This window comes from Narcine bancroftii, chromosome 10 (genome assembly GCF_036971445.1).
Source record: "Narcine bancroftii isolate sNarBan1 chromosome 10, sNarBan1.hap1, whole genome shotgun sequence".
NCBI classification, from domain to species: domain Eukaryota; kingdom Metazoa; phylum Chordata; class Chondrichthyes; order Torpediniformes; family Narcinidae; genus Narcine; species Narcine bancroftii.
In genome coordinates, this window is record NC_091478.1 from 27,178,029 (window position 1) to 27,190,930 (window position 12,902).

Here is a 12,902-nt window from a genome sequence, read left to right on the forward strand (position 1 = left end):
CTCATCCCGGCTCCGATACCTGGTTCCCACGAGCCAGTCTCCAGCAGCCCACCTGGATCCCCCGACCGCGTCGCCCGCTGGGTCGGTCCCTCCGCCGCTGAGCCCCTCGCTGCTCTGCCTTCCCTGTATTGTCTGACCTCTGCTTCTCCTTCCCAATGGGGGAGTTCTTCCCATTTCTGCGCCAGTCCGCTACGCCGCAGAGTCTGCAACCCCCTTGAGGCCGCTGCCCAGCACAAACTTCATCACCTCCAAGGTTACAACACCTTTAACAGGCCGTTTCAAGTCTGTTCCGAGCCCCCGGCATCAGGACCAGACTGTCCCCTCTCCCCAGGTAACAAGATACCCTTTGCAACTTTGTTTGAATCCTGTTGGCCTTCCATCTTCCTCCAGTAGTAGACCAGTATCCCACTCTGTCTCCTCCATTGAGCAGTCAGCCTACCCCTTCATTAATGATGCTACTTCCAGAATTCCCTGTCCCGGTCAGCCTCTTCCCCACCAGTGGTCTCCTCTCAACCATCATCCGCGGGTGTGGACCCGGGAAGAAGAGGGATCGGAGTCCCCGTGCTGCTCTTAAGGGTCCAAATGCCCACTCCTACTCCTGACTGATCCGTGCAGGCTTTAAACTTGCCTGCTCAAGGAGCCGAGGGTGGCTTATCTAAAATTCTGGGACCACGGGGGTCTGGGCCCCAAGATCGTGGCACCGGTGTTCAGCAGGGTTTAGACTCTGGGGGAGCAGCGGACCGGCGCAGGGGACCAGAAAAGGGGAGAATACCCCCCTCCCCCTCCCCCCATTGAGGAGGACGGTGAGCATGGTGCATGGTGGCAGACCACTGACGGGCTTTACAGCTGAAGAACACATACAGGTGGCGAGCTGTTGGCGACTTGCGGGTGGGGAACCCACACAGGGCCGTGGGCTACAGGTGAGGGCAAAGGACTCGCACCAGGCTGAGGGCAGCTGGAGAACTAGATATCGGAACCAGGATTTGAGAGGGTGCTGAGGGCAAGAAGGGCTCCCAAGGCTTCCTCATCGTGCAGGAGGTTCGGATCTGGAGCTCGGGTCGCCGATGCTTTGAACAGGAGTCTGTGCGGCTGCGGGAGCTGGAGGCGAATCCACGGTGACTCTTGGGGCACTTTCTTTTGCTTCTCTTCCTCTGACTAGAAGGGGCACCGGGCAATGCTCTTGGTGACTCTTTGGCTGCCTTATGGCCAGACTAAAGGCAATTTCTTGTAATGTTACATTTTTGTTTTATTACATGACAATAAATAGTATTTGATCTGATCTTCTCCCAGAATAATGACCCTGCCTGTTCATCCTCTCTTGATGAGTAGATGCTTGCATTTCAACCACTATTATTTTAAAGCTTTCTCTCCTCCTTCTCTGTAATGTTCTAGAATGTCCCGTTTCGCCGAATCAAGACTGGAAACAGGTTTAGTGTTAATTTTTCAATGAATTTTCTTTTCCGGCTCTTTACAATCTGTGTCCGATGTTCCAGCCCCGCAGGGATGGGAACGCTTTGTCTTCCCCACCAAAGCCTGCCTTCTCAGGGCCAACTCGTGGGATCTTCCCGTGTGAAGAATCGAACCCGTTCTTGGAGGACAAATGTTTGAAAAGGAAATGGTGGCGGGGGAGAGATGTTCCCAAGAGTCAACGTGGGAGTAGTGGCTAATTGGAGGCCAACAGGAGAGTCCGCAGATGCTGGGGTCGAATGCAGTACACAAACGCGGAAGGGATAGGAGAGGAGGGAGGGGGAGGAAGGGAAGAAGCACAGGCTAACAGCTAAGAGGTCATCGGTGGATACAGGTGGGGTGATAGAAGAGCCTTTGACTTCATCTGGATGTTGCATGTTTTGTGGTCAATCTCCAGCACATTAGTGCACTACACAGTGACTGACCTGGCTGAGACTCATTTGGATCACTCTGTGGCGTAACAGTGGTGCAGCAGGTAGTTCTGCTGACTCCCAGTACTGTTGGCATGGGTTCATTCCCAATCTCTGATCCCGATGGTGTGGAGTGTACACGTTCTTCCCACTGTAAATCACCCCTCGAGTGTGGGCGAGGGATCGAATCCATAGGTTGATGGGAAAGCGAGAACAGCAATGGGTTTAATATAGAGTTGATGGCCTGCAAAGAGTGTGTGGGCTGAAGGTCTGATTCCATGATACATCTCTCCAACTCCACGCCTGGCACAGATGGGGAAGAGGCAGCCATGTGGTAATGACAGGTAAATGGCAAGCTCGCCAGGAATGTCTTATGACAATGGCTCATGGACAACATTCGTCCAATTGGGATGATCAATCAGGGGATGGCACTGTGGCCCATTGGTCAGAGGAGGCCTCACCCCTCTGGTGTGGGAATGGAGCCTCATCCCTCTAGCACACCTCAGGAGGTTCATGGTGGGACAGTCCTGAAGGGCTGAATGGCCTATTTCTGCTCCACTGTGTTATGGCGACCCAGAGGATCCCTGCACAGAGCCCCACACTCCTGTGTCACTCTGAGCAGCAACCTCTGAGATGCACGCCCAGACCTGTGATTTCCAAAACTCGCTGAAAGTTGGGGGACCTCATCTGCAGAGAAGTCTGCCTCCTTCCCGATCTGGGCTCAGGGTGGGTGGGAGGGGGTCGGAGCCAAACCATCCCAGTGCTGGTTCTTGGCTCAGTTCCCCAATGGGGGTGGAGGGTCTGCTCCTGACAGCTGTTTCCCTTCGTTGGGATAGCAGAATTCTCATCCGCCTCTGATCCATGTGCCCAGCCACCCCAGTGCAGGGAACTGGGAAAGACCTTACCCCCTTCAGGACAGCCCCAGTCTCTGGAAATGTCAGGAGTCGAGAGGGTAGGACACCCAGGGGTGCAGTGCTAATTTTTTAGGGCCAGAGTGCACCAAAAATGGTGATCCCATGAAGAGCCTGGAGAGGCCCCCTGAGGTGTTGGAGCAGCATCCAGTGAGCTCCAGCAGTACTGCACCCCTGAGCACATCTCTCAGACAGGGCAAGGGCTGATTAGAGCAATTCTGCTTTGCTTTGCCCATCACATACAGTTGAATGAGATCCATGGTGGGGGGGGGGGGGGGGGAGAGAATGAAAGAGGGAGTGAGAGTAGGAGAGGTAGAGAGGGGGAGTGAGAATGAAGAAGAGAAAGAGAAAGTAAGACAGAGAAATGGGAGGGAGAGGAGAGAGAGCAGAGAGAGGGAGGAGATAGAGAGAGGGGGAGAGAAGAAAGAGGAGGAGGAGGAGAGAGAGAGAATGAAAGAGGGAGAAAGAAAGATAGGTAGAGAGGGGAAGTTAGAATGAAGAAGAGAAAGTGAGACAGAGATGGGAGAGGGAAAGAGCAGAGAGGGAGGAGAAAGAGAGAGAGGGGGGAGAGAGGAAAGAGGAGGAGGAGGAGAGAGAGAGCAAAGCCTTGATAATCCCCTCTGAGCAGGTGTAGCCCAATGACATCATAACCAGCTCCAACATCATGACATCACATCCACACACAATATGACATCATCTTTAAGCACAATATAATAGCATCACATTCAAATGCAACATGATGACATCATATCTAGGCACAGATGTGATGACATCATATTTGGGCAAAATATGACATCATATCCAGGCACAACAGTATGACATCACATTGAGAATAATACAATGTCATCGGTTCAAGCACAATATAATGACATCTTCTCCATGGAATACAAACATCTTGGATTGGTATATTATGAGAGAATTTCCAGCAACTCCAAGCATTCATTTTTGCACTAAAACTGGTTTAAATATGTTTTTACCACCCTGGGAACGTCTCCAGGAAAGCTTTGGGAGTTTATATAGTTCTGTATCTGCTTTTGTCACTAGGAGAAATGCTGAGGCTGGGGAGTGTGGAGGGTTCAGGCTATGTCCCTCTGCTATACAACCTGTCCATAAACGATGCTACAGCCAATTCAACAGCCTCGCTGGCATGCCTTGCCAGCAGGGCGAGATCCAGCCCTCCTCCTGATGGTCCTCCTGCATTCTGATGGAGTCTGACGGGAGCAGGGAGACTGAAGAAACGGCATCAGATAAAGCCTGAGGTGAGGAGACCGTTGGTTTGGCCCTGTCTCGGAGAAAGTGAGACCTGAGCTCACTGTGTGCAGTCCACCTCCACAGCTCAGCCGAGAGACCCTGTCTAACAGCTGACCACAGCTTCCTCATATTAAACATAGTTGGAGCGAGAAAGGAATTTTTTTTTTGTGCATTTGTGTGTGCGTGCGCACGAGCTTGTGTGTGTGTGTGTGTGTGTGTGTGCGCGCGTGCTTGTGTTTGTGTGTGTGTGTGTGTGTGTGTGTGCGCGCGCTTGCGTTTGTGTGTATGTAGGTATGTGCACATGCGTGTATTTGTGTGAGCATGTTTGTGTGTGTGTGCTTGTTTCTGTGCCTGTATGCTTATTTATGTGTGTGTGTGTGTGTGTGTGTGTGTGTGTATGCAAGTATGTACAGTATGCAGATTTGGGTTTGGTGTGTGTGTGGTATCTGTGTAGTAAATTGTGCGCGCAGGTGTGTGCATAACACATGGATAGGCATGTAGGCTATTTGTGTGTACATGGGTGTGTGCATTAAAACCTGTCTGGAAGTGTGCATATGTGTTTATAGATCTGCATCTTCTTGCATGTTGTGTTCATGTGTGCCCACACACTTGTTTGTATGTGTATTTAATGGCATGTGTGTGTTTCTGTGTGTGCACATTTGTTTAGCATGTTTGCTTGTGTGTGCACGTGTGTTTGAGTGCACACATGTGTGAATGTGTGTGCTGATATGTGTGTGTGCACACAGGTGTACATGTGTCTGTTTATGTGTGTGTGCATGTGCATGCATGGGTGATAGCACACGTGCACTTTACACATTACATGTACCATATGTACATTCCTCTGGGTCTTCACTGCCTGGCTATTGTGCTTGTTTACTCTGTTATCATACAATCACATTCCAAACACCACCTAGGTTTTATGAGTTCAGGTGTGCTGGCCTGAGATTACTTGGATGATGGCTGAAACTTTCACTGTGTCGTGGGAACATTCCTCTGATCGTGGTCTCTGGGGTTTGCATGCACAGACCATCAAAGGGGCAGCAAACCCACAGAGAACATTTGCCGTGGGTTAGAGAGAGAGAGAGAGAAATATATATATATATATATATATATAAATATATATATAGTTGTTCAATCCTGTTCAAACCATTGACAGATGAGGCAGTGGAAGACAGAGGGTTCCAAGTGTCAAGTTGCTGGGGGTCACTTGAGGGTCTTCAGGGGTGCAGGCAGCAGGCAAGGCCGGAGAGCAGCACCAGGTATGGGTGGAGAGGCCAAGGGAGTTCTGCCGCTGATGGGAAACCTCCTCCAAAGTACGCGGCTTGGGCTAGTTATGAAGGGAAAGAAAAGAAGAGAAAAGAAAGTAGAGGAGAACTTGGACCTCAGCTTATTTCAGTCAAAAGCAAGCACAAGGAAACAAGAGCAGGTGACAGGAACATGAAACGAGAATTTCTAGGAATGCTCAACAGGGAAAGAGCACTGTTTCAGCTCACTAATGAATCAGAAATGTGACCCTCTATTCCCAAATGCAGTTTGACTGGTTGAAACCTTCGGAGGTTTAGGGAGGATGTGGTCAGTGGGAGGGAGATGGTTGGAGAATGCTGTGGTCAGTGGGAGGGAGATTATTTGGGAAGACTGTGGTCAGTGGGAGGGAGGTGGTTGGAGAATGCTGTGGTTAGCGGCAGGGAGATGGTTGGGGAAGGCTGTGGTCAGTGGGAGGGAGGTGGTTGGAGAAGGCTGTAGTCAGTGGGAGGGAGGTGGTTGGAGAATGCTGTGGTCAGTGGGAGGGAGATGGTTCAGGAAGACTTTGGTCAGCGGGAGGGAGGAGGTTGGGGAAGGCTGTGGTCAGTGGGTGGGAGGTGGTTGGGGAAGGCTGTGGTCAGTGGGAGGGAGGTGGTTAGGGAAGGCTGTAGCCAGTGGGAGGGAGGTGGTTGGGGAATGCTGTGGTCAGTGGGAGGGAGATGGTTCGGGAAGACTGTGGTCAGTGGGAGGGAGGTGGTTGGGGAAGGCTATGGTCAGTGGGAGGGAGATGGTTGGAGAAGGCTGTGGTCAGTGGGAGGGAGGAGGTTGGGGAAGGCTGTGGTCAGTGGGTGGGAGATGGTTAGGGAAGGCTGTGGTCAGTGGGAGGGAGGTGGTTGGAGAAGGCTGTCGTCAATGGGAGGGAGATGGTTGGGGAAGGCTGTGGTCAGTGGGATGGAGGTGGTTGGAGAAGGCTGTGGTCAGTGGGAGGAAGGTAGTTGGAGAAGGCTGTGGTCAGTGGGAGGGAGGTGGTTGGAGAAGGCTGTGGTCAGTGGGAGGGAGGTGGTTGGGAAAGGCTGTGGTCAGTGGGAGGGAGATAGTTGGGGAAGGCTGTGGTCAGTGGGAGGTGGTTGGCGAAAGCTGTGGTCAGTGGGTGGGCAATGTTACTTGACTGGGTGGGACCTGTGGAGGTTTGGGAAGGCTGTGGTTGGTGAGAGGGAGATGCTGCATCCAGCCTTTGGATTCTGTTTGGCAGCAATGCATCAGAGGGAGAAAAACATCTCCTGGGCAGGAATTCCTGGAAGAGAAGCGGCAGCAATTTAAACACTGGAACAATAATAGCATGGAGAACCAAGAATGCCTCAATCCTTGGGTCCCTCCAGCTTCTCCCTGTTTACTCAAGATTCTAGTTTCTTCATTATCCCCAGAGCAGTATTTAACAACCTCTAGTATGTGGACTGTTGGTGTTTGTTGCAGGGGCCAGCTTTAATGTGATATTGATAAATATTACTGATTTAATGCACAAGGTATCTGCCACCATTATGTCAACCTTCTACAGGAGCTCTGTTGAGAGTGTCCTGGCCAGCTACATCACAGAATGGTACGGTTGCTGCACAGAAATGGATTGGAGTTAAATAGAATAAGGAACATTACTGCACAATACAGGCCCTTCAGGCCATGATGTTGTGCTGATCTATCTTTTTAAACCTTCTCAACAATCTAAACCTTCTGTACCTCACACCCAAAATGTTGATACAGCACCTTCAGAGACTCACCATTCTCAACAGGAGTTGTATGTCTCCCCAGGGGGTCACAGCACATTTGATATTTCTTATATAGTCGGAAGGAGAGAAGTACGGAAGAAACCAACTAAACTTGACTGCTTCACATGGAAGGGGACCCATAGAATTTGAGCAGGGTTGGTGGTGGAGGATGTAAGAAAAATAGAGAGTTATGTGTGCAAGGGAGGGAAGGGTTAGGTTGTTGTGATAAATAGGTCAGCAAAGCATTGTGGGCTGAAGGGCCTGGACTGTGCTGGAATGCTCTATGTTCTACTCCCCAAAAGAAATGCTGGAGGAACTAAGCTAGTCTTGCAGCTTCTATAGGAGGTAAAGATATATTCCTTGAGGAAGGAAGGGCTCAGGCCTGAAACATTGGTCATGTATCTTTACCTCCTATGGACGCCGCGAGATCAGCTGAGTTCCTCCAGGATCTCTGTGTTTTGACTACAATCACAGAGTTGGCAGAGCTCAATGTTTAACTATTTCCTACTCCTCATTAGTCAGGAAAGCACAGTCGTGATCACATTTCCTCAGGTGTGCAAGACTCCTGGCCCTTATTCCCGCAGCTTTCCACAGGTGCACAGTGAGAGTGTTCTGCCCGGCTGCATCGTGTGGTGTGGTGGCTGCAAGGCAGTGGACAACAAGACCCGAGAGAAGACTGTACGAAGCACTGAGTAGATCATTAGGGTTTCCCTCTGCCCTATTTATGACATATATGCAGAGAGCCTGAGGCATTGGTGAGGACTCACACCATCCGTCCTACAGTCCGTTTGACCCTCCATCGGGAAGAAGACGCAGGAGCATCAGGGCTAGGACTGTCAGGAGGGGTAAAAGCATTTCCTTCAAACTAATGAATAATAGTCCATTACCACTGAGATTGCTTTGATGTACATTTCATTAACTATGAATTTGTGTGGCAGCAGCCAGTGTAGTGGTTAGCACGACACTATAACAGCATCAGCGACCCAAGTTCGAATCTAGTACGGTCTGTTAGGAGTTTCAAACAAGTATATGTATATATATATTATATATATATGTGTGTGTCCTGCATACGTATCATTTGTCTGTATGTGTGTTACGTCTGGCTGCGTGTCTGCATGTTTTTGCACCGAGGACCGGAGAATGGTGTTTCATCGGGTTGTACTTGTACATTGGATGGTAATAAACTTGAGCTTGAATGTTGTACATTATACCTGTGTCTGCATGGGTTTCCTCCGGGTGATCTGGTTTCCTCCCACCCTCCAAAACCTATGGGGTTTGTAGGTTAATTTGGGTATAATTGGGCAGCATGGGTTTATGTGGTCAGAATTGGCTTCTACTGTGCTGTAAATAAAAAAGATATTAACTTTGAATGATATTTTATTACCTTATTGTGATATGTGTTTTATGTGCTGTTTGCGGTATATGCACTGTGGTCTGGACAAGGGTTGTTTGGTTTGGTTGTATGTATGTACAGTCAAATGACAATGAACTGGAACTTGACTTGAACTTGACTTGGCTCCCTGTCATCTGGGGTGAAGCATGAAAGTCTGCAGACACTATGATTGTAGTTAAAACATGGAACACAGGTCTCACAGCATCCACAGGAGGTAAAGATATATAACCAATGTTTCGGACCAGAGTCCTTCTCTAAGACACTTTGAGGAAGGGCTCAGGCCCGAAACATCGGTGATCTATCTTTATCTCCCTGTCAGCTGGGACAAGAGCACATCATCAAAAATTCATCCCCTTCTCCCAAAGTACGGCCAAGAATTCAGTCTAACATCTGCTGCATAGATGGTGGCCTTGACCTCTGGATAACTGCAGGGTTCTAATGACACAGAAAGTGGTTGTTCTGTCCATTGCCTCAATGCTAGCAGCTGGTAGACTACTTCCATTCTATTCCCACAAATTATCCTCACCCCCAAGGACGACCCAATTCCCTTCAAAAGACCCCCAATGGCCACCCTCTGTGTTTACCCCCTCCACTAATCACTTCTTGGCTTCTTTCTTTTTTCCCCCTCCCATCTGCATCCATCTATGGCCTCCCCTGGCCCTTCTGCCCTTTCACCCTCCTCTCCCCGCCACTTCCTCCCTCCTCTCCCCTCACTCCCTCCATCTTCTCCATTCTCTCCCTCCCTTTTCCTCCCCTGCCCCTCCCTCCTCTCCTCCCCTTCACCTTCCCCTCTCTTCCCCTTGCCCCACCCTACCTCCTCTCCTCCCCTTAATCTCCCTCCACTCCTCCCCTTCCTCCTCTCTTCCCCTTGCTCCACCCTACCTCCTCTCCTCCCCTTCATCTTCCTCCCTCCACTCCTCCCCTTACTCCTCTCCCCTCTTCCTCTGCCCCACCCTACCTCCTCTCCTCCCCTTACTCCTCCCTCCTTCCTCTCTTCCCCTCCCCCTTCCTCCCCATTCCCTCCCCCTCCCCCCACCTTTTTGTTCAGGTGCCTGCCTGCTTTTGCTTAGGGCCTAGGTCTGAAACACTGGTTCCCCTTTACTTCCCATGGATGCTGTGTGACCTGCTAAGTTTCTCCAGCACCTTTGTGCACCACGTGGAAGATTTTACAACAGGTTTCATTGAGGGACAAGACTGACGCTGACATTGTTGGGGAAGGGGGCAGACCTGTCGGACACTCACCCACACATGCTGTGCCATCCTCGTTCGGCTCATAGCCCCGATCACACCTCCTGTTGAGGCGACACCTGTAACTCCCGAATGTGTTGATGCAGACCGGTCTGTTGCTGGGGCAGGGCAGTGGGAATCGGCCACACTCGTCCTCATCTGGGAGAGAGAGAGAGAGAGAGAGAGAGAGAGAGAGAGAGAGAGAGAGAGAGAGAGAGAAGGAGGGAGGGAGAGAGAGATGGGGGAGGGAGAGAGATTGAGCATGGCTGGTACAGCGGATAGAAACCTTTCACCAACACCAAGAGACACACCCCTACTCCATCACCTGTCCCCAGTTTTGTCATCAGTTTCATAGACTTTTATACGGGAGGGCACATCTCCTTGAGGTCAAGGTCAATTTTTTTGTCTGGCTCAGTGAGAAGGATTTGTTTTGAGGGCAGTCCAGTAAGTCAACTGTAACATGCACAAAATTATTCAAACTCAAGGAGTAACAGGATGAGATGGAGTGCAGTGAGGCAGTGCGAAGATCAGTTAGTGCCAAGCAAGAGCACTATTGTGGGGTTCATTCAGGAGCCTGATGTCTGTCACCTGTTTCCTGAATCTGGACTGGAAACCCCACCTGCAATGGATGATCAGTGTATTCTAGATAGTAAGGGCCAATGCTTGAGCCCACCTGTCAAATGTGCCTTGTGCCCATACCCAGAAGCCAGGCACAAACAGGGAGTGAGGTTCAAAAACAAATTTGTTCTCCACAGCCTTCAGTCTCCTGAAATATTCGATTCCTTTAATGTCATGTAATAGTACAGAAGATGTAATATTACACAAAATTCCCTTCGGCCTGGCATAAGATAAACAAAGAGTCGCCATTATCGTCACCTGGTTCCCCTTACAGTGCAAGAGAAAGAGAAGCAACAGAGTCCCTTCAGAGTCACTGCTGTCCATGGATTCGGCTTCAGCTCCCACAGCCTCTGAAGGTGCATAGACTCCTGTTTGATCCATCAGCAACCCGAGCTCCAGATCCAACCCTCCGACACGATCAGAAAACCTTCAGTGCCTGAGGCCCTTCGGGTGTCCTTCTTGCCTCAGCACCCTCTTGAATCCTGGCTCCGATACCAGGTTCCCATGAGCTGGTCTCCAGAAGCCCACAGCCCATGTGGGTCCCCCCTTGATCACAAGTCACCCTCAACCTGTGTGGGTTCTTCAACCGCTGAACCCCTCCCTGGTCCACTGCCGTGATCAACGTCCTGTCGGGTCATCTCCTCTGCTTCTCCTTCTCAATGTGGGGGTGGGGGGAGGGTATTTTTTCCCATTTCTGGTGCCCTGTGTCGGTCCGCTACTCCCCCGGAGTCTGCAACCACTCTTGGTTGCTGCTCAGCACAGGCACCCACAATCTTGGGCACAGATCCGTAGTTGCAGAATTTTACTTACAACCCCCATCTTTTAATGAGCCCCTTAAGCCTGTATGGAGTTGTTGGCATTCGGACAAGGTGGTTGGACCCTTCGGAGCAGCGCTGTGTCTCCACTCTCCTGGATCTGCACCAGTGGTACTAACTGATCTTCTCACTGCCCTCCAGAACGTCCAGTTGCTTCCCTGGTTTGAATGGTTCTGTGCATGTTACAATTGACTTACTGGACTGCCCGCAAAAACAAACTCATCTCATTGAGCCAGACTTGAACTTGACCTCAACGCTCTTGGAGCCACGTCCTCCCAAATAAAACCACAAAAAAACTGGACAAGGCCACTCACCCCCTCAAAACCGCTCCACCATTCTGTTCAGGCAGCACGGTAAGTGTGATGCTCTTACAGCACCAGAGATCTGGGTTCAAATCGCCCACTGTCTGTAAGGAGTTTGTGCGTTCTCCCCATGTCTGTGTGGGTTTTCCCCAGGGAGGGATATGGTATCCTCCCACCCTTCAGAACCTACAGGGATTGCAGGTAAATTAGGATATTTGATCAACACGGCTTTTAAGGGATGGAATTGGCTTCAACCATGCTGTTAAAAAAAAATTAAATTTAAGATCATGGCCAATCAGATCTTGGCCTCATCTCCACTTTCTTCCCCCAGATCCCTTGACTCCCTTCTGCACCAGACCTCTGTCTGACTCCTCATTGAATATATTCAATGAATCCTCTTCTGAGGGGGAGAGGGTTCCAGAGATCCATCAACCTCTGTCGGAAGGAATTCTCCCTCCTGATCAAGTGGCCACTTTCTCTGAAACAACGCCCCTGGTTCCAGATACTCCCACCATGGGAAGCATCCTCTCAGCCACCATCCCCCTCAGAATCTGATATGATTCAAGATCTGCTCTTCCTCAGGTACCATCCCAACCTGCTCAATGTAAGACAGTCTCCATCTCAGAAACCAGCATAGTGGACCTTTTCCAATTCAAAACCATCCCTCGTTAAATACAGACCAAACTGTGCATCAGGTCCCAGCAATGTTGAACAAAACATCTTCATTTTTATTGTCCATTGAGGGGTTGTTGAGAAGCATCACCAGACTGATCCCTGGGATGGCAGGACTGACGGATGAAGAAAGCCTAGATAGATCAGGGTTACACTCAATGGAGTTTAGAAGAATGAAAGGGGATCTCACTGAGATGTACAGAATTCTAACATGTTGATGCAGGAAGAATATTCGGGATGTTGAGGAAGTCAGTCATAGGCTGAGGGGAAGGAGGAGGCCATTTAGGACTGAGATGAAGAGAAACCTCTTCACTCAGAGAGTTGTGAATGTGTGGAACTCCCGACCACAGAAAGTTGAGACCGATTCATTCGATATATTTAAAAGTGAGTGAAACACAAAAGTCCGCAGATGCAGTGATTGTAGTAAAAACACACCAAAATACTGGAGGAACTCAGCCGGTCTTTCAGCATCCATAGGAGACAAAGATTTATTGCTGACTTTGCGGGCTTGAGTCCTTCTTTAAGGAATAAGCAGAATGAGCAAAAAGCAGGAAATCTCAGAATACAGACGATGCCAGCTGGGGGAGGGGACCTGACCAACAAAAGTTCTTTGGATATGATAAGGGGGGAGCTGTGAATTTATTATCTCTGTATGAAGGGAGATAAGGAAAGGGAGAGAGACAGAACTGGGGAAGGCAATGGTGGGGGTGGGGGGGGGGAGGGTAGTGGTTTAATAGAAACCAGAGAAGTCGACGTTAATGCCATCTGTTTGGAAGGTGCCCAGTCAGAGGATGAGGTGTTATTCCTCCAATTTGACAGACATGTCAGCAAGTG

At 50.0% G+C, this 12,902-nt stretch overlaps 1 protein-coding gene across 2 annotated transcripts in view; it reads right to left on the bottom strand.

Moving 5' to 3' along the window:
* Window positions 1–1,428: 1,428 nt before the first annotated feature.
* The window catches only part of crtac1b (cartilage acidic protein 1b), a 169,718-nt gene continuing 158,244 nt past the window's right edge, over window positions 1,429–12,902 (bottom strand). The window contains exons 14-15 of one of the 2 annotated variants that reach the window (XM_069900328.1): window positions 9,677–9,820; window positions 1,429–5,366 (exon numbers count right to left, since the gene is read on the bottom strand). In XM_069900328.1, the coding sequence (XP_069756429.1) occupies window positions 5,257–5,366; window positions 9,677–9,820 (254 nt within the window). In that variant the 3' untranslated portion in view covers window positions 1,429–5,256. Of the gene's footprint in view, window positions 6,576–9,676; window positions 9,821–12,902 lie in introns of both variants that reach the window. The other variant, XM_069900330.1, reaches the window with a different exon arrangement.